Genomic DNA, 21,446 nt, shown 5'->3' with positions numbered 1-21,446 from the left:
GAGAGTAATAATCGTATAAACTTTTATTTTCATCGAACATCACATCAGAATATCATTCTTCACAGATATAATACTCGATACATACCATTAAATGATTCTCATGAAGTGGATATCGCATACATACATGATAATGTGATGTAGTATCTCTGCTTGTGGTATATTTTTTCGTCTACAATTATATACCCTCTTCGGAGTGTCTCTTCCTTTCTCACTTCTCTCGATCGTTCTTGCATGATATGCATTAGCTGTCATTAGACCAATGCCTCTTTTGTAGGTTTAATCCCGCTGCTAACAATGCTTCATACACTTTTTTTGCGGGGACTTAAAGATGCACCTGCATCGGGTGTCAATTGTCCCTTTTAGAGTTAGGTCTGTGGTGATGTATGTTCTGTGGAAGGCATCCGTTGGTTGCTCGGGCTGTACAGTAACTTACAGTGTAAGCACTGATGTTCGTACTTAAGAAAAGTTTCACTGTATCTTTTTATAATACCAACAAAAGAAGCAATTGGCTGTGGCTCTAAATTATATGATTGCATTTCATTTCATGATGTTTTTTTTAATGATTCTCTCTGCCACTGTACAGTCCAGTGACATTCCAACCCTCTGTTCTAGCTGTAACTCTACCTTCTGGTATAGTTTGTGCCGACATGTAGATGTGAGATTAATTATAGGGCTACATAAAATAATAGCAATGAGATTTATCTTACCAAACACTATTTAATGGGAGTTCTTTAATACTCTCACACAGATCAATTGCTGTGTGAAATAAAAAAATTACTCCACACAAAATAATTTCAATGAGATTCATTACCGTGACCACTGTAGTCGAACTACCGGAAAAAGGTAAGAATGCGGTCGTAATACCATGCATGGTACATGCAATCTGTAAAATAGGTAAAAATCGTCACTTTAAGGTCCAATTAAGGTTAGTATTAAAGACTGTAGTCACACGGACTAAGCTTACATTGCATGTATTTCGCTCTTGCGACGTTTTTGTGTGTTCTCTGATCTATTGTAGGGGTTTAAATACATGTACCGGCACGTGCTGCTGCTGCGCCCAAAATGAGAATAAACGATTATATTATATTTTCAGTTAATCCAAGATTACCGGTATTGCTCATCACCATCACAATGTAAAGACACGGAGGACGGATGTCATTTCAACTTTTTTGGATTTGCTCCGCTTGCCGTCGTAAAGACAGTCACATTAAAAAGATTTCCCGTCCTGGAGAGTGCAATGCTTGGCTCGCTGGGAAAGCTCGGCGTCGGGCCAGCCTTCGCAAGTACCGCGCGGGCTTGCTGCGACTGCGAGAGAAAATAGGAGAAACACACGTCCATCGCTGGGATAATACACACGGGGCTGGGCGACGTGGGTGCCATAGCCGCGGCGCCAACGGGTGCGAGGCGCGTAGCCGCAGCAAACCCGCGCGGAGAGCCCGCGAAGCAGGGCCGCGCGGTATTTGCGGAGGCGGGCCCAGCGCTGAGCTCACCAGCGAGCCGAGCACTACACTTTCCAGAACATTCTATCTCCATATTGCGAGCGCAGCGAACCGCGGGGGCGCCGAAGGGGCGCCCAGCGCGGCTGGTCCTTTTTCTGCTGTGACCTCTAATCGTCGATTATGTCTTATTGCGACACTCAGAAGGTCAAAAGTATACATAAGTCAAGTCAAATGATTTGCTGTGTGCTGAAACAGTAAATACATGTGTTTGGCATGTTCTGTCCGACTGCGAGACGCATCTGCTCGCATCACTTGGTCAGGCTAGCTTGTTTTTTTCCGTTTTGATTTGTTCTCGATTTCACCCCGTCCCTCTGCGCGCCGCCTTTATCAAAAATATCCGGAGCTGCGACATGCTGTGCTGTTGTAAATTGTGGGTTTCGTGCTGTCGTGTCGTAATCAAAAAGAACATGCAGTCGATTACCTAATAGGAAATCGTAGTGCGAAATACCGTATGGAACGACTCGTTCCGAATGAGCATTCAACAAGAAACTTCCTCGCTATTAATCGCGTCCAGTAATAGCATCAATAATGCGATTCAAGCCCACTCTGGTACTGTTCATGGGGGGTTTCCTCTGGAGCTGTATATATTTCACAGACGCCGAGAATTCTCTTCTCGTCAACAGCGCGCCGGCGTCAAACGTTAAACTTATCGTAAACAAGAATCGCCGTCTCAGGGGAGCGCAAAATCAACATGAAGAAGAGAGGGACGTTGGGATATCGAATGTCTCTCATTCATCACAGACACCGGGTAAATACAAGGCCCTAGTCAAGTTTTTAGTGGTGTACTGGATGCTAGTTGCCGGCGTCTTTGGCGTTTCCAAGATTAAGCAAAGGGGCTCCAGTGACAACGCGGCATCAACATGAGCAACGCGCTCTGCAGGCACTAGCTGGTCGCAGTACACAGCTTTTACGAAGTACTGTAGGTGACCCTACTGCTTTTCAACAACTTACTGCTAACACCTTTACCAAACGTTTTTAAGATAGAAACTTCTAATAATGCTGACTCAATTATCTACCAACTACGATCTCCCTTGCAGTCGATGGCGATAACTCGCATCAGATGACTTTAACCATCCCAGCTAAGTACATTTGGCGCCCTGTTGTGGTCTCCACGGGTCGAGGAGAAGCAGCGTGTCGAAGGTTTGGCATCTCGGAGAGCGATTTTACATTGCTAGGCGACGTGTTCATGGATGGCTTATTCACAGTGTACAATCGTGCTAATGAACGTGTGTGTCTTGCAATAGCAGACAACTGTCCGAATGATGTCACGCAGGGGTTCCGAAAATGTTATTTTTATTAGATATATTTTTTATTTTGCAGTAAAATAATTTATTTTCGAGCTCCCATTTCAAAATCATATAATTTATTCTGCGGTCTCTCCAGGCAATAACCTTTAACCGGGCTGATGGACCAGCGGTCCAGCTAATCCGCAATCTACGATCGATCTGCCACGCTCTTGTCCTCTCATTTTGATGGTTGGTCGCTGAACTGAGCCTACTGGAACGCTGCCACAGTCCGGAAGGTTGTGCGTGGTGAGGCTCCCACCAACTAGACGAGTATCAGCCCACTGTATATTGCATGCAATAACACCAATAATTTTTGCACCCGTGGTGCTCCAAGCACTTAAAATTATTTTTATTGCTGTTTTGCCAGTCTCAATAAAAATAACATTTTCGGAACCTCTGATGTCACGTCCAGTCAGAATATCACAATTGAGACGATGACTGCTGAGGATTCGTTTGTTTCTGCGACTGTGTCGGCTCTGCGGACAGGAAAAGCAGTCTCGGGTAAACATTGTTTCTTCTGGCAATGGTGGATGTATGTGGTTATTGTGGCTCTCGTCGTTATCGTCCTTAGGCTGCTTGCATACGGATATTACTGGTGGAAGCGCCGCAAACTGACGCGTCACCTGGAGGCTTTACAGAGTTAGAACCAGCCGCAAGTGCAGTTTGTACGCCAATGATCATCTCGACCGCAACCTGCTGCATTCGCCAACACAACCTAGTTCTGGATATGTCGCCGATGGGCCCAGACTGGGCGTCCAATTGTGGACAGAGGAGCTTTCGCTACTACAGGATACGCCTTAGCATCGTCTCCGTCAGCTCGCCTGAACTCCAACCTCCTGCTAATGCTGTCCCGGATCGAAAGATTTAAGGAAGTATCATTAGGAGCATTTTAAACAATTAGTCGGCCAGTACCATACCGGTATTACTATTATCAAGAATCAAGCTAAACTATTGACTTAAGGTTAACAACAGCGCATTAGAAAAAATTAAAAAAAGACCATTAAAATGAGATTTACGTGACTTCCGAATAACAAGGTAAAAATAAATTAATTGCAATAATACCTGTATTTTTTTTGAAATGGATATTATAATCTTTATTATCCAGCAAAACTTTCAGCAGCACAGTACAATAAGAGAATTTATCTCGGATGCTCTGGTTTCATAACTGTTTATTAATTATACGAGCATTTTCACCATCATCGACTGATGCTTCATGTCGATCTCGGTATACTACGTCTTCTGGGACGCGTAAGTCGGCGATAAACTTTGCTGTACGATCTTCAGGAAAGTACACTTTGCAACCGACTACATCCTCTGCATATCCAAGCACAAATTTGATGCCAACCGCCATTCTACAAACATCGCGCCAAGTCTGACATGGACATCACGGGGCTTCAAAACGCCGTGGACAACGCTACTAGTGACTGGGAATTTAACGACGATGAAGCTGACCTTGCAGTGGAGGAGAAGGAGATAGAGTCTGGCGACGAGTCTGCCGACCTTGCAGTGGAGGAGGAGGTAGCGTGTGGAGAGGAGTCCCAGCCTGTACAAGTCCTGGCGCGTCGCACTGGCAATGCGTATGTAGATAATCCGATTCGAAACAGTGGCCTTCACATTATCCGTGAGAGAGAGGCCATGCTAGCTTATAAAGAGCGTTAAGATCTTGGCCTCTTTTCTCTTTTTTTACACGAACTCTTTGCGAAACTGGACTAACAAAAAACTATGTGAAAAGGGAAAGAGCTTATGTCTTCCGTCGAAATGGATGTCTTTTGGCCTGGAAATTGCCACCAGTATCTTTACATTCACAGAGCTAGTTGAATTTTGGTCGACAAAGCTTTTTCTCGGACAGAACGATTTCGTGTCAGTGATATCTAGGAATCGCTATCAAAGCATCCGTGGAAGACTTCAAACTCACCCCCTGATAGTGTGTCTGTTGTTAGAAGGACTGTAGATCCTTTTATGGCACGCCTGGCTGCCCATAGCCGAGATGCAGAAGAAGTTTGCCGCCACTGCTGTACCTGTTGATACTATCAGCCCCGATGAAAACACTGCTAGGACGAAAGCAAGAACAGCAGCCAAATCGTACTTGCAATCGAAGCCGGACAAATATGGCGCGTAGTTGGTTGGGGGAGTCTCTACATATACTCAATTTGGGACAATGGTTCGCGGAACAGGCTTACTACTCCTCCAGTCGAGCGCTACATTGGTGTATTTCCTGATCTCCGGACACCGCTATTTAAGAGTCTTAGTGGCAATGACATTCACGTGAAGAAAGATTCTGCTAGCGCGCTATGGGTAGCTACAGTGTATGTGCGGCCACATCACGAAATCCCACCAGCCGCCGCCTGCTGATTTGTGATAATTTGTACTCGAGGCATACTTTGGCGAAGGCGTTACTAGCGTTTACCGACGGTAAAATGTACATGATGGGCACAATGAGGACTGTATTTCAGAGAAAGTGGAGCTCCACAGTACTAGAAGAAGCAAAGGAGCGGCTCAAGGAAGCAGAGCGCGGGACGTGGGAGCTTATCGTCGCTGTTGACGTTCCGGCTAGCTGCAAAAAGCACATCGGAACAAACAGAAGCGACTGCCAGCTCACAGAAAACAACTACGTTCCCCTGATGCGTTTTGCTGCCAATGCTGGATACATCGTCATAAGGACAAAAAAGACAGTAGTGTTTTACCCAAACAACCTCTCCAAAATCTCGTCGCAGCGCGTGCTTACCCAAGCTTCCGAGGAGGCTGTTCGTTTGTGTCGCGGGCTAGCCCCAATTAGGTGGGGGACTGGCGAGTAGAACCTGTATAGAGCAACGTTTCAAGTGCCAGTCTTCATCGTTACCTACAACTCGTTCATGAACGGCGTGGACAGAGTCGATCAGCTTCGCAGCACGAATCGCATCAGACGAAAAGAGACCCGACTGTCGATGAGCCTTCTTACCTGGGCGACGGGCATGGCACTCATCAATACTTTTTTTTCTGTTCAACAAGGTATCTGGTCACTCTTCAAAAGTTTAAGCACCGTGTAGTAGAGCAGCTAACATCGCCACAGCGAGCTTGCATGTAGCGAAAGCGGCGCCCGACACCACGCACCGGAACACCACAAGAGATTGTTGGCATGGATGCAAGCGTGCATACGATTACTCCAAACTCGACTAAGTTCTCCGAAGGTAAACTTGTTTGCTATCTATTCACATTACGAGGTCTTAGCAAGAAGGCAAGATATGGCTACACGGGTTGCGATAGAGACTTTCACGTCACTTGCTGGACTGCTTTCGTTTTCAGCATGCGCTTACTTCGACATTTCTCAGCGTACCCGAAGCGCTGGACGCTGTCTGCACCGCTGCTACCGGCGATGCCGTGGTAGAGCCACGTCTGAAGAAAAACAAGACGACAACGACTCTAGATCAGCTCGAGTTGATAGGAGACTAGATAAGTTGCTTATAAAGCCATGTACATATCTGTTTATCCCTGTTACAACAGTCAAACGCCGTTCGATACACGTCTGGAAGAGGGGAACACCCCCTTTCGACAAGCAGGCGTGCTTCTTGTAATGATGTAGCTGATATAATGCCGCTACCACGTTGCGAGGAGCTCGTCTCCTTCGCTTGCACGTCATCATCCTGACTCTGCTAGCGAGTATCTAGGCGCCGTACTGTTCCTACTCGCAGGGAGAGCACTCGCAGCAGTTGCAAGCTCCGCCTTCCTCGTCAGCGCTGTGCTCCATCGTCGTTGGCGTCCTGAAGCAACTTTAAACTGTCGAGAAGTACCGTGAGCTGCACGATGGACGAACATGTGTACCTTCCCCGCTATCTTATTGGCTCAGCTTCTTTCATTGATTGGCTGTATAATGGGTCCAAGGTGGACCCGCTATTATCCCTTGGTAGTGAAAGAGTTTAAAAAGGCCGCCAGGAAGCCGAAGGACGAGCTCGTGTGTTATAAGCGAGACCTGGCGCTTGAACGACACGTGGAAGATCATGTTGCAGGACGCTAGTCTTACTTAATCTCGTGCTATGGCAAAATGTTAACTAAGCTTGGGACTCAAAAAGCCCTGCCTGACCGGCCCACACCTTCCGTGATACGAGCGTTATAGCCCTATCGTACAGGATTCATGTCGAGATCTTATCCTTGCGATCGACTGATGTATGAGTAGAATCGTTTTTACTCGATAGCAACGTCTTTAACTCAGGGTTCGTTCAGATCTTCGGGATTGGAAGTGGGTTCATTCATCATTATCTCTTCCGAGCTTCAACTGCTGTTGAAACTGGAAAATTCAACCACTGCGTGGTCGGATGAAATTGAGCGATGCATGATAGCGCAGCGGGTGCAAGCCAATTACGGTTTTCTCAATTGCGTTAGGCTTACCGATGGTACATTGTTCTCACTATCATCTAAACCGCGCCACTACGTAGAAGATTACTACAGTAGGAAGCCATCATTTTCTGTTAATGCTCTAGTGACATGCGACGATGTTAGTACGAAGTATTGTGGTGGGGTGGCCAGGATCCATCCATGACAACCGCGTGTGGATGAACAGTCCCATGGTTCTTCAGCTCGGGCAGTATTTCAAGTATGACTTGGGTGGCTTAGCCTTTCAGGTATCCTCTTGAGACCCCGTCTAAGGCGCAGATGAACTCTCATCACAACGAAGCTTGCCAAGGCAAGAATAAAAAACGAGCACTGCATTAGGCTGCTTAAAATGCGATTTCATTATCTGCGCAAAACTCGATTCAAGTTGAACAAAGCACATGAGGCGGTTAATTAGATACGTCACGTGTGCGTGCATCATGCACAGCTTACGGATTGCAGGACAGATTCCAAAACCGTGCCAAGATGTACTCGACAGATAACGGGTGAGCTTGACGACGGCGAGGAGCTCAATTCGCCACTTCCTGGAGACGCAAAAGGGGACGAACGACAAGACCAATTACTTGCATACTTCCTCGAGATGTAGTCGCAGTAATACCATCAGACCGATCTTAGTTATAGAGATGCCTTCGTATAGCAGCTTCTTTCTCTCACGAAAAAGCACCACTTGGATCTGCTGTGGCCATTGTTCAGCTTCTTCGTTGAATTTCGTCGCTTATGCGTAGGCCTCCCCGATACGTGCACTAGTAAGACGGCTCTCAATATCTAGCAGCTGTTCCTGGCAAACGAATGATTTATACTGCAACCCCAGTTCTTACTTGCGAATGTCCAAATATGCAGCTTGGATGTCTGGTTGCTGCTAGTTGAGCTAACATTGCTGCGCCACAGGCTGCGTGGGCTTCGTGCTTGCAGCTTCGTTGGCTGCACAAACGCAATTTGCTACCTGCGTTCACTTTGGAAACCTTCTTGCAATATCCTTCCATCGGCACACATCTGAAGATGATAGACTTTGAGTGTCTACTGGCTGTTTACCAGCTGTTTTAATTATTATGGGTAACAACGTCTGCGTCGCTTGTACATGTGTTGTTGGCGATGCTCTCGATGTTTCCAAAACTGTTTGAGGTGTTGTTTAGCTGCTCTTCGTCACTGAACATAGCTTGAAGCTCTCTCATACGCGGAGAGAAAGAGGGACCCCACCTTGTGCTTCTTCTCCAGCGACCATTCGATAGCGAAGAACATCAACTGTTTGCCCGTCTTCTACTTCGCCGCGCTAATGATGCGGCATATTTTCAAATCGCTCTGCTGATACTGGTCCACGTCTCTGTTGCAAGGTATCTGCGCCATGCACTTCTTTTGCTGCTGGTGGTGCAGCAAGCTCACGTTCTTGTTGTGGACAGATCCACGCTGTACGACGGTTGCTGCTAGTCCGAATACTCGCTGCGCATTGGAACTGCTGTTGCTGCTAGCTCACGTACTTACTGTGGAGACACCCAGTCTTCTACTATTGCTGATGCTAATCCAAGTCATTGCCGTGAGGCATGCTTACCTTGGATAGCTAGCCTATGTTCTCGTTGTGAAGCGGCCCCACCTTGTACTGTTGCAGTTGGTCCATATTCTTGCTCCAAAGCAGCGTCTTCTTGTACTGCTTCGGCTGAGATCCATTGGGACTGAAACACATCCACGGCTTGTCTTTGGTCTTTTTTTACCTAGTTGATAATGAGGCGCGTCTCCTGATGACTTCACTTGCACATGGAGCCAAACTCATTTTTTTTTGCTTCTCATGCCTCGCCAACAGAGCCCCCCTGAAGCGGAAACACGCTCAGATGCCTTGCGTGGCAACTTCGTACTCCTCAAGTGCCCAAGGGAGCTTGATGACAAGGACTGAGATGGATCGATTTACGCGCAGTTGATGGAGGCCCAGCGTTTGCGCCCAGGATTCTTCACCCCATTTGGCGCTGATGACAGCAGCTAGCACCCAGGCCGGCTGTGCAAACTCATCTATCATGGTCGGGAGTACGAGGCTTCACATGCACGCTGAGGGACAGCCTCGGACCTTGATGACACGGCAATCATCCCGTACCGGCGCCTCACCCGACCCTTCGAGGATCACATGTTCTCTTCAAGGAGGCGACAATCGACGCAGTATATTCGTTGAAACATCACTGGAAGCGTTCTTGGTCGCTCAGATAGTGTCGTACTGATCCAGCAGTGAACTTCCCTTCCCAACAGCAACTGGTGCTTGCGTCCACGACGGCTTATTCGGCTCTCCTTAAGCTCCAATTAGAGTAGGTTCGGTAGCAACGACGCATTCGTGATTTTTCTATATCTTATAACATGGTGGGGATTGTTGCTAGGAATGTGCGCCGTACAACGTCATAGCGAGCTGTAGAAAAGCATTTTATATTTACGAGCTTCAAGTATCACGAGCACCTCTTGCGTATCTCAGCTCAAGTTTTACGTATTAATTAAGAAAGTACTTCAAATATGCGCTGTATATCAAAGCAGCTTTTCAGCGCATAGATGTCATTTTCTCATATTTATCGTTTGCAAGAGTTGAAACAGCCCCGCTGAAAATAATGGTGCTGAGATGCATGAGTTTTGCCCGCATAAAACTCGTATTGAAACTTGTATTCTATCTTGAATAAGATGTATGCGATGCAGATAAAAACCACCAGCAGCACTTTGCATTTAAGAAAATGCAAATTTATAAAAGCACCTCACGAAGTACGTTATTGTTGTGTTGGGAGTGATCAACCTTGGTACACGTTTTTCCCAATTGTTTCCTTTAAAAACGACTGGTATGATTTGTGCCACATTAATGATGTACCAATATGAGCTTCAAACCTTCTTTTTAAATTTCAGACTTTGCTCGATAATACATTCGTAATCTTTTGTTTATTTCACAAGAGTCAATTTACTTTCATTCGAGTTTTTTTTGCTTTTTTTGGAAATTCAGAGTGTGAAACACGGTATACTTTAAAAGTTTACTAGAGAATTGGGCTCTATTGAATTTACAGACGATATATCTTTCCTGTCGGTACATCAACCTCGTTTTAGACAGGAATCTAAAAATCCACACAATAAAACCTCGACTCCCCACCTCTGAAATAAATTTCAGAGAATAAATCTTACAGCTAGTATATTCACCAAAACACATTTGATTTATCGTCGAAATCATATTATACCCAGTCAAACTCGAAGGTAAAGTCGACCCCTGCCACATAGTATAGTTTAAAAGCCAGGAAAAAACCAGGGTTAATATCATTTTACGTACCAAAGTGCACTCACGCGCGATCCAAGCGTGAGCAAAGCCCAAGCCAGTCATTTATCTTGTACGTGCGGCATGTGCGTCTCTAACACGAAGGCGAGGTGATGGACACTCCGTAGCCACACCCACGTCGCATCAGTGTAACTAGAGCTGCTATTGAGAGCAACTCCAGAAACGCATAGGCTAGAATTGTTTGGATTTCGCTGCCAATCGTGTCAACAGTGACTCCAAAAAGCTCAGTGTGATATTTGGCGCTCGGAAGGTGAACCATGGCCATAATATAGATCGCGTACAAGATCGGGACAAAAGTCTCCAGATACTCCGAAAGAACTAGACATTCCGCTGTAAAAAGTACTTTTAAGGCCCCATCGAGGCGTTGTTTGGCTTCTGCCTGAAGCTGTTCGCGTTTCTTCACATTAATGGGCCGTACTTGTACGGTATTCTTCCGTCTCCACACACAAGGCCACTGTGGTATATTTGAGCCACGTCTCAGATCCTCGAACAATCTGCTAGTCGGGATCTGATGGCGATCTGTTGCCTTGTCGAGATCTTCAAGAAGAGTTCGACTTTCGAGAGACAGCCGGTGAGTCATACATGAGTGAATCTGAATGTGAGCAATGTTGATACTCTCTAGTTTTTGAGTGCGAAGGAGCAAGTAAGCAACGTCAAGCAGCTTTTGGTCGTCCTCGTGGAGCTTCTTCATAATACTGGACGCTCGTCGTTGGAGATTTTTCAGAGCGTAGAACGTGTGGAAAAGATCAACGACCATGATAATGACGACGGTTGCCGTAGATGAAGCGTTCTGCATGCTAGTTGCGATGTAGAAGGCGTTGAAAAAATCGACCGAGAAGACGACAGCTTCGGGCATCATATCGTCCATGCGGGACAAAGACAGTGCTACGATATTCCTAATCACAAGTTTTACGATGGGAAGCTGAGCGACGACGAATAAATCGTATCCGGCGTCGGCTGCAGCTTTAAAAAGAACTTGATACGCTGGATACGTGACTGACATCAGCGTCTGCGCTGCAAGGTAGAGTGTGAAATGCGCCAATCGCTCATCACGAATGTCACGATGAGTCCAAGTTGATTGGTTGATATCGTGACCCCCTCCATTAGGTGCTTCAATTGAAAGAGAATCGTGTGTGCTACTACCCCACTCACAATCGCCCCAAATCCCGTAGTTTGCACGCCAACCGTCCGCTGGTTCCTGTAGCGGCACAGATTCTTGGACAAGTACGAGAATTATAGTCGGGGGTGGTGTCCCCACACATACGAGAACAGCTCGAGCCCTTGACGTGGAGCGGGTATACTCACGAAGTGCGAGTAGACGCTCGATCGAGTACTTCCCACGGTGGCTCACCTGTGTGGCTGACCAAGCTCGACGCGGATAGTCCAAAATGTTCCGTTTCAGGTCTGGAGAACGTCTCCGATATTGACATTATAAATAGATCATAGCGGTGGGCAGTAGTTTTTCTTTTACAAAGACCCCCACGTAGAAAAGAATCCAAACAAAATTGAGGAAGTTCTGCGAAATACTTTCGACCGCCTCTTAAATAAGACCTGTCAGAAACCATGGAGCTTCTGACGGACAGGCGTGTAAGGAATGTGGAGAAGTAAGTAAACCCCAACAAGCTTATATCTTCTCCGATATGCGAGAAAAAAAACATCTACGCGCTGAAGTATAATTTAATTGACGGAGAATGGAGGCTGCACAACGTGTGGCACTTGCGGCGTTATTGAAGATAACGCGATCTCATTTCGTGTGTGTACCGCTAAGCGAGAGATTATCTCAGAATTCATCTCGGTCGTTATTCTGATATAGGAATAAGTTCCGTCTTGAGTGTCGCTTGTCCACGAAGAGATACCAAACCCGGCTGCTCGCGACAACGAAGCGCGGTACTGGTACCCCAGGTGCTCCAGTAGAGCTCATATGGTCTTATTCTACCTTTTTCTCTTAATCATTGCCGATTCTAAGCTACGCACACCATGCCATTGTTTTGCTCAAGCATGGTGATCTGTTTGTAAATTTTCAACGTTTAATTTACAATTTGAAGCGATAATCATACAACATCCGAAAGGCACCGCAACAAAAGTACTCGGTATTATCGAGTTCTTTAGTTTATCGAGCAATCTTTTTCGTATATACTAAAAGGTTTAATTTACAGTTTGAAGCGATAATCATACAACATCCGAAAGACACCGCAACAAAAGTACTCGGTTATCGAGTTCTTTAGTTTTATCGAGCAATCTTTTTCGTATTTAACGGCGATGGATGGGTTCTGAACCCGTCGTTTGATATCCTCACCAGATCTGCAGTCCATTATCCGTTTTTCGAAGAAACATGAGCTTCTCCAACACGCACGAATCGGTTGCTAGCCGCAGGACGAGCTTGTCGATCCCAGACCACGTGCCGATTGGAATTGTAATCGGCAGAGGTGGTCGCAATTGCAAGACGCTCGAGAAAAGACACGGCGTTCAGTGCTTTGTGGACAAAACGGACCAGAAGGTGACGTTGAGTGGTCCAACGATTGGCGTCGACAGTGCGGAAAGCCAGCTAATCGCACTGTTCTCCAGCTATGGCGTCTCTAAGCTCGAAAACAAGCGTGTGTTCGAAGTGGCTGTGCGTGATGGACCGCAACGACTGTGGTCATTTCAGAAAGATGACACGATTTCAAGTAATACGCAAATTGAAACGTATCGCTATCGTCTTCGGCAGTCTGGAGCAGCAGATGCGACGGCAAATATCGAGGGATCTTGGATCAAGGAGTTTCGCGAAGAGGATATGCACAATCTCATGAGTTATTTGGACAAGGAGCAGTCGGAAAGTCCGTATAAGATCGAGGTCTCGTTTGGCGAGCTATGCTTTAAGCTGAAGGCTCTTCGTTGTTCGAAGCCATCCATGTCTTGGTCCGTATTACAGAAACTCTGCAAGTATAGGGACTTTCGAACACGCTGGACCAATTTCTGTGGATCCAGGTCGCCATCGATGGTAGCTCTTCTGGGCAAACTTGAAGACAAGGTGGAAAAGGAGATGCCCCCGATAGCTTCACTATCCGTGCAGCTTACTGGCTGCTTAGCGCAAAACTACGACCTCAAGTACCATCTTGTTGGCGGACAGTGGATGTTGCACAATGTACGTGGCCAACGATGCGTGGGTGGCACATACGACGTACTTTTGGATGACGATCTCTCCTTCCGTGTACGTGCCGCTAAACGGGAGGGTATTTCTGACAACATTTTGGAAAATATTCAGCGCCTCCTGATCATCTCGATACCAGAGAGCGGTAATTTCTTTGATACGAAGGTGACTTTGAGCAGACCTACGCCACCTGGAGTAACCGTGAATTTCAAGGCAAAATCCAAGGTGCACGTGGAGACCAATGGTCTTCACTTCGCTGTATCGTACTTGGACCCGATTAAGAACGAGTTTCGTCTAGAGTGTCGATTGTCCAAGAAAGAGAAGACTGGTCTGGGGTCTAGTGATAACGAAGCTCGCGTTCTGGTGGAGAAGGTACTGCAGGTGACCAAATTCTAAATTAATACCGAGAGAACGGGTTTAATCCATCAACTACTGAAAAACTGAAAGCTATAAATTCTGCTCCGTATTGTCGCATGATTGCATTATAGTCACCGTTGATAGCTCACTTCTTGCCTCTCCGAACGGGTGTACTACGATGGCAACCGTGGTTCCATTGCCTCATAATGCCGACGAGGTGTCTTCCGAAGTTTTAGCGATCGGATCCAGTGTCCCAACCACATTCGTCGATCCTCAGGAGCTGCAGAATGCCATCATACGCGCTGGCCGTGCACTAACAAAAGTTATCGACTCAACAAGCCTCTCATCCGAATGCCAGAGTGCATTAGCTGCCATGGCAGCGTCAGGCCAAGCTCTGGAGTTGCGCTTCGTTGACGAAATCAACAACGCTGGAGTACTCTCTAGTCCATTCCAAGAACCCTCGTCGAAGTACTTGACGGAACTATGTGAAGCAATTGCTGACTGTGCCACAAAGGCTCCTGTGCCTGAAGTTGAGCTGCTCTCTCTTTGGTCGGTTATTCACAGCTCCATCAGCGATGTGATCTCTGAAGCTGGAGCGGTAGCAGCTCAAGTGTCGACAAACGCCTCGGAAGCTTTGGCAAGTGACGGCGCTAACGCCCAAGCGATTGGGAAGATGTTGACCGGAGCACTTGCTTCGTCGAGTGTTCTGGCTTCGTCTGTAAGTGAAGAACTGCACGAAGCACTGCAACACCTCTCTGAGACAGGGACCCCAATTGCAGAGCATCTCGTGGGAACACTTCGCCAACACATGGTGGACTTTCGTGCTGTCTTGTCTGAACAAGACTGGGTGGAACTTCAATCTCGCTCTTCACAGTCAATTTCTTCGGAATGGAAAGCTATACGCGATGGTGTAGACAGCTTAGTAGACCAAGCAAAAGAAGCGACAGACTTTGTCAAACTGACCGCAGGTGAGGTATTTGATTCGCCGTATGCGAAGATGATTGCAGCCCACGGATTTGCGGGGATGGATGGAGCTCTAAGTCAAAGTCGCGATGCTGTCGATGCAGCGTTGGATGCGGTTCGAGAAGGTGGGACAGCTGCGCTTAGTGCCTTCGCAGCATGTCTAGCACGTTCGGGACTTCCTCCGTTGCTTCGCGTTGAGATAGCACGAGATTTCTTTCAAACAGTGGGGCTTTTTTTCAATGCATTGTACAAGTCGGTACTCGAATTTTTTGAAGAGCACAAAATCGCGAGCGGATTGAACAATTTCCTCAAGGTTTTACGCGGCGCGTACGATGTGATGGCCGTGAATGTCCTCGCGCTCATTGAGAAAACGTCACAAAATCGAGCATTGATGGCTGACTTCGCAGTCGGCGCTTTACTTGCAGCTATTGGTGTTGTGTACGTGAGTTTTCTATGGTTCGTATTCTCTGGAAGACATTTGCATCGCCGAGCAGATGAAGTGCGTCAAGGCCACGAAGCTATAACGTGGGCTGCGTTAGCTAAAAAGCAGAAGATGCGCGTCAAACTATTCACTTACGTGATCACCGCTTGTCTCACGGTCTACTTGCCATTAACGCGACTCTGTCTTGACGTGATAGCTGCAGCTATCAGTAGCTTGACTGCTACCGACAGCGAAACTACAAGTGCTTCAGATTTAATTCTCTCGCGGTTTAAAGACGATAAAGCGTGGCCAGTGATCGTCGTGGCAGCTATTGTTCTCCTCTTGACGTTCACCATTCCACTGCCTTGGCTTCTTGTCCGTGCGATCGAAGAGAATCGACCAACTGGATCTTTGGAAAACCCACTGGTGACGCACGATTTGGACGGGGAAATCGTCCCTTTTGACGACGAAGTGTACGCACGGCTAGTGGCTCGAGATCCGAGCCAACTGCGATGTCCGTATCGGTCGCTGTACGCCGGGTTCGAGCAGAAATGGCGGTACTATAAAGTGTTGCAACTTTTAGTAAAACTCGCTCTTGTGCTGGTAATTGTATTGGCAGCTACCGCGAATGGTAAAATACGCGGTATTTTACCATGTGTAATTTACGCTACCGTCGTCGCCATTTCGAGTTACGGTACACCGTTTAGCGACCCCCTCAACAACATTATGGAGATTAGTGGCAAGGTCACCGCTCTGATTACATGCGTGGGTGGAGCTCTCGCTGCGTTTATCGACATGAAGCAAGCAAAGTCGAAACCTCTTGAACTCGTTGCTGTGATCGTCAGTATCGTCCATATTGTGAACCTTTTCGTCATGTTGGCAGTGCTTTTACTAGGAATGAAAGGGGCTCGCCTTTTCTTGAAGAATCTTCTTGGATGGATAACGTTCAGTGATACTTCTCGTGGTCTTGAAGACGCTCCAGCGAAGAACGTATTACCCCGTTGGGACGTTGATAAAGAGGTTAAACATCGCGTATGGCAGGCATTCTGGCGGTCCATCCTACTGGAATTGACTCAAAATATCAGTAAGCATACGGGAAATGGCAGTGAACTGACTGTGGCTCATAGATTGGAGGAACTGGAACAAGCAGTTGTCGCGTCAGGAGTACATCGAGTGCGATCACACTGGCGTGGAGAGGAACGCCCGTATACTTCTAAGCTTCGACAGGCAACACAGACAGCCTTGGAGGGCATCGACGTCTACTGGGATGAGGCTAGTGGAGCTCGCGATGGTCACCTTGATTCCAAGTCATTTTTCGGGAAAATGTACGTAATTCCGTACCCATTCTACTGTGTTATGGTGTACGATGACTCCAAGGATGAAGCCATAATTCGCGATGACGCTGAGACTTCAGAACAGTCGAAGTTAGCCAAGCTTCTATTCCTCAACTTCTCTCCAAAAATTATAGGTAAACGTGATTTGAGACAGAAACTTCGTGTACTCAGCACGCAAGCCACAAGTATTGACTTTCCATTTTCAAGACAAGAACAAGCGACAGTGGAAGACGGTACTGTTACCAAGACCGATTCGGAGGGAAATACACGAACGGAAACTCGCTATTCGACTGTGTCTTTCACGTGTTACTACACGTACGGTATTGTCCACGTGGCTACTAAAGGTGATGCCAGTAAGAGGATAATGGCAGAAGGATTTGACGTAAATATGACCTATCGAGACGGCCACGGAGACGCCGTGGCGCCACATACTCGCAAAGTTCATCACCTCCAGAACCGAGTTGCAGTAATGGGAGCTGATCATATTGGTCTTACAGCTGCTATGGAGGAAAGTGAACAGCTGGGTATCATTTTTATGCAAACCAAGGATGTGTGGGGTCCTGGGCTGAAAATGTTACGAGAACAACATCAGGAATACAGACGAGGGCTCGAACATAAACACGCAGAGGCAAATTCGACGCTGAGTGATGCGTTCTGGTATTTTGTGTACAATAATCCCAAGGTTTCTCGTCAAGATCTCGAATTTCACTTAAAGCACCGTGAAGGTAACTCTCGTCTTCAGTCTTTGACTGAGACGCACCAAAGCGCGCTGGATTCGCTTTATCTACGGCTGAAATTCGTTTATTCGCATCCTGCGGTGACATTTTGGTCTGTGTTTTGGGACGATGTGTACGCCCGCAATGGCGAAATGAAGCGAATCCGGAAGTTCAAGTCGGATTTCGATCCACAGCAACCAACATCGATTTGCTATAACGTCATGCGACGTCCTGACCTCGAGTCCTGGTTATGCAAGCGAAAGTTGGTAGGAAAGCGACGACTGTTTTACGCGCCTTTGCTCAATCTTCTTTACACTGAAATGGACAAACGATTGGCTTAGAAGTGATTTAATCACTGTGCTACAGTTTTTCAGCTTAGCTAAGTTTAAAATTCTAGAAGTACTACAGCAGCTGCTTCGACTCTGTAGCTGCAGCTACGAATCAAATGGGCTCCCAAGCTTCCTTACTTATTGCTGGATACATGTTGTAGCCTCGTTGGCTGATTAATTTTTCTTACTAAAGCTGAAAACAATCGGCTTTCCGGTAATTTTAAGTGATTACTGAGTCAAATATGTATCAAATATATTACGAACTTATCTCATAGACTGAAACAGGTTCCTCAACAACTAATTGCATAGTCTCATATCCACTTTTCGCATATTATGTATATCCTTCTCTTCTCGGTCTTCCTCCATTTTCTTCTCGTAGGCATCCATAGCATTTCAATTAACCTTGAATGGAACAATATCCAGTGTCTGCTGAAAAGATTACGCTCTGCCAGTCAGTCCGTTAGATATTTCTTCTCCATTGGCGGCATGAGGCAGATGGAGGTGTACGAGAGCGGATCGAGGTCTGGTACTTCTTCATGCCACCATTCCGAGCAGATACGTCGTTACAGAACACATACCAACAGGTTTGTCTCGGGTTAAAATAAACCCACTTTTGACGAAGATACAGTGCATCCAACGCCTATTTGTGCGAGTCTGGTAGACTTTGCAGTAACGGATTTGTCTCGTGTTCACGGAGGTATGTTTCCAGCTTTCTCCTTAAAAGATGTGGATTGTAGTAGACAAAATACCAGAAAGTGTCGCTCAAAGCCGCATTTTCGTCGTCATGCTTTTTAATGAGATCATGACGGTACTTTCGATGCTTTTCACGAAGCTTCTTAAGTCCTGGCTTCCACATACTCTCAGGGGCTTTCATAATCATACTTAACGTTTCGCTTTCCTCCGTCGCCAGCTTTAGACCATTATGGTCAGCATTCATGAGAGCTTTTCGAAGGCCTTTTACTTTGACTTTACAAATCAGTGTCTGGAATCTCGACTTCTCCAGTTCCGTCCTTGTACTTCATCGTGACGTTTATGCCATCTGCCATAACACTCTTCTTGCTTTTCTTCTTACTGTGTGGTTGAGTTGGTTTGCACATATGTTGCCTCACAAACTCAAAAGCTGGTACCTTGCTCAGCAACAGCTTCATTGTTTGCAGCCACTTCTCCTTCCTTAGCCACTTTCTGAGTAGCTGCATCGCCCGCTCTTCGACTTCCGAAGTGCCGTCTTCGTCACTGTTGGACAGCACTCGAATGATACCTGTCTTGTATTTGCACTTGAACTTGTAAGAACCTGGTGTCAGATTAAAAAAAGATGTAGCCATTTCCATTTTGCCCGTCCTAAAATTCGTGGCCAAATTAACACCTTTTTTAAACGAAAACCTAATCGGCGTTGGTATCACTCAGCACTGACGTAACTTACATTTCTTCATGGTTTCAGGTGTAAAGTTAAAAAAATAAAAGCTTCGACAAGTTTTCGTGGCTTCGTACTGGTGAGCCATGGTCGCAATCATCTCGAATAATTGCTTCGTTGTCTGCATCATCGTATACCACAACACTGTGAAAGGGATACGGTACAACGTACACTTTACCGAAGCATGTCACGGAGTCAAGATGGCCATCTCGCGCTCCCAGTGGGTTGTTTTAGTATACGTCTACACCTTCCAGAGCTTCGCGAGCTAAGCGACGAAGCTGCGTGGTGTACACATGTTATGTCCCGAGCCAATGAGACTCGACGCGTTCCAATCCTGAGGCAACGACAGCTTCTTCCAGTGATGCGATTCGGTCAGTTTCTTCGATGTTGCTGTCCTGGCTTTCGCCGCCTTTTCTCTTCTGTACGCAAGCGTCATTGTCTTCGGAAGAGAGAGCTAACTCAAGAAGAATGGCTCGCCAAAATGACCGCCACACTCGGTGCTTTGCTTCTTTAGCAATATTCCAGCGTGGAATAACATTTCCTGAAAATCCATCCCCGGCTCCTCGTGGCGTGTCGCTAAACAATAACAAACCCGAAAAGCGTTTGAATAGAGCCCTCGACGCACTCACACCAAATGCAAGCGCCAGAATCATAGCCGCCATATTGAAACAGTGAGCGGCAACTACAAAGGCCATGCAGCCATTTACATGCCTTACTGTCGCTTGGGACTTTTCCTCCGCTTGGCAGACGTAGGAAACTGCGGTTGCTCCGGCTGCCGTGGTCAGAGCCGTCGTCTTGGAAAGAAGCTCCATGAGATCATGAACCGGGGTTGGATGTACTTTGACAGCACCACTACAAAGAAAAGGCAAATACTAATCAGCAAGCCACTGGTTCTCACAGACTTTGCTGCTGCGACCACAATCAATGCCTGAAATATGTTTGCGATCATTTGAAGAAATTTGTAGGTGCTTCAATTCCGGCATACAGTGACCGAAACGGACACCCGAGCTGACTTGGATCACTTGACACTAGTTTGGTGTAGACTTTATCGTCAAAAGGGACCCTTTCACCGTTTAAATCGCACGTATATTCCTCATCCTCTAACGAACCGTTAGGGTGATTCCTTCAAATCGACCAAATCAGTAGAACTGGTAAGCCGACCGTGAAAGTTTTCTATCAGAAGAAGGTTGCTTCGAGGGGAGAGAAAACCAAGTAGGAGTCCTACCAGGGATCCCTAAAATACATTATATATCAACTGAAGATGATCGAAGCAAATAGATAGCGTCTGACCTACTTGTTGGAGAAATTGTTTTTGAACAACTCGGCACACATCAATAAAACATTGCCGCTTCAATCTTGGCTTGTACTCGAGTTTATCTACAGCAGACAAGCATCAACAGCTGCTACGTTCTAGTACGAGCTGTTGGCCTCAAGAAGAGGATCATCTCGAGCGCCTGAGGGGAAAGACGGTGGCGCTCGTGACGCAGCACCGATCTGGCCGAGCTAAACAGGCGCTCAACCACGTTTGACGTAGGTGGAATCGCGCTGAGCAGAAAAAAAAGTGCTGGGGGCTGCGTCAACCTTCCTGCGCTTCAGGATCCGCTCAGCGAAGCTGGTGCTTTGCTCGTCGTCGAGAGGAGCAGCAGCGGCTGCTACGCGTCGAAAAGGTTGCAGCAGCGCCTTCTCTGCAGCTGCCAGTCGCGTTGCCTTAGACTGTTTGCCGAGGACTCGTAGCATGCATACACAGCTAGGAAGTGCTCGGTGCCAGGGTCCAGCCGTCGTTGACGAGGCCGAACGACTTGGGCTTCTCCTCGCCGATGGACTTCTCGACGGCCCTTCACGACGCTCTCCATGCCACCACAGAGTGTCTCGACACAGATCGGCGGTATGTTAGTAAACCTACATTTAATACAGTGGTACAAATATTAGAAATACAAACAAAACGTCCAATGTAGTAGCGATATGGTATCTTCGCGTCTCTTCCGACTCGCAAAAAGAGAACGGGAGGTTGCACATGACGATCCAGCGCATCCAGCTGAATCGGTGTGTCGCCTTCTGGCTGACCCATGGGACAAGCGTTCCGGTGGCTGCAGCGCTTGCATCTCTCATCGCGTCCTAGTAGTTGGGATGACTGTCACGAACATGTGACACCAGGTTGGTGTAGCCCGACCGAGGTGTGTGCTTGCGGTGCTTACCGCAAGCCTTGCAAACTTGAAAGCCTGTCGGCTCTCCTTGCTCGTCGAGGGCCGGCGAGATGTAGAACCGAGCGACTTGCTTGTTCGAGAAAGGTCGGGAGGGTCGGGTCGAGACAAACGCACGCATTGCAGAGGAGGTTGCGGTAACGATTAACTTCGT

General features: G+C 47.0%; 5 protein-coding genes across 5 annotated transcripts; 3 read left to right on the top strand and 2 right to left on the bottom strand.

The window, feature by feature from the left end:
• Positions 1-2,027: 2,027 nt before the first annotated feature.
• PITG_23046 (secreted RxLR effector peptide protein, putative) lies at positions 2,028-2,363 on the top strand (the record flags this gene model as incomplete). Its single annotated transcript, XM_002898711.1, has 1 exon — positions 2,028-2,363. The coding sequence occupies one exon, from the start codon at positions 2,028-2,030 to the stop codon at positions 2,361-2,363; it is 336 nt and encodes a 111-aa protein (XP_002898757.1).
• Positions 2,364-7,091: 4,728 nt separating this feature from the next.
• On the top strand, positions 7,092-7,736 carry PITG_15314 (uncharacterized protein; the record flags this gene model as incomplete). The annotated part of the gene is made up of 4 exons (XM_002898710.1): positions 7,092-7,206; positions 7,259-7,326; positions 7,434-7,538; positions 7,659-7,736. 4 exons carry the CDS (start codon positions 7,092-7,094, stop codon positions 7,734-7,736), a joined length of 366 nt encoding a protein of 121 aa, XP_002898756.1.
• Positions 7,737-10,329: 2,593 nt separating this feature from the next.
• On the bottom strand, positions 10,330-11,298 carry PITG_15313 (uncharacterized protein; the record flags this gene model as incomplete). The annotated part of the gene is made up of 2 exons (XM_002898709.1): positions 10,330-10,364; positions 11,013-11,298. 2 exons carry the CDS (start codon positions 11,296-11,298, stop codon positions 10,330-10,332), a joined length of 321 nt encoding a protein of 106 aa, XP_002898755.1.
• Positions 11,299-14,290: 2,992 nt separating this feature from the next.
• Positions 14,291-17,692, top strand: PITG_15312 (uncharacterized protein; the record flags this gene model as incomplete). The annotated part of the gene is made up of 3 exons (XM_002898708.1): positions 14,291-14,529; positions 14,641-14,825; positions 14,886-17,692. 3 exons carry the CDS (start codon positions 14,291-14,293, stop codon positions 17,690-17,692), a joined length of 3,231 nt encoding a protein of 1,076 aa, XP_002898754.1.
• Positions 17,693-18,648: 956 nt separating this feature from the next.
• Positions 18,649-21,413, bottom strand: PITG_15311 (uncharacterized protein; the record flags this gene model as incomplete). The annotated part of the gene is made up of 7 exons (XM_002898707.1): positions 18,649-19,018; positions 19,169-19,212; positions 19,808-19,943; positions 20,077-20,191; positions 20,509-20,636; positions 20,835-20,990; positions 21,262-21,413. The coding sequence occupies 7 exons, from the start codon at positions 21,411-21,413 to the stop codon at positions 18,649-18,651; spliced, it is 1,101 nt and encodes a 366-aa protein (XP_002898753.1).
• Between the last annotated feature and the right edge of the window lie 33 nt (positions 21,414-21,446).

Source organism: Phytophthora infestans, genomic scaffold, assembly GCF_000142945.1.
Source record: "Phytophthora infestans T30-4 supercont1.35 genomic scaffold, whole genome shotgun sequence".
NCBI lineage: Eukaryota > Oomycota > Peronosporomycetes > Peronosporales > Peronosporaceae > Phytophthora > Phytophthora infestans.
This window is presented reverse-complemented; position numbering and strand designations above follow the sequence as displayed.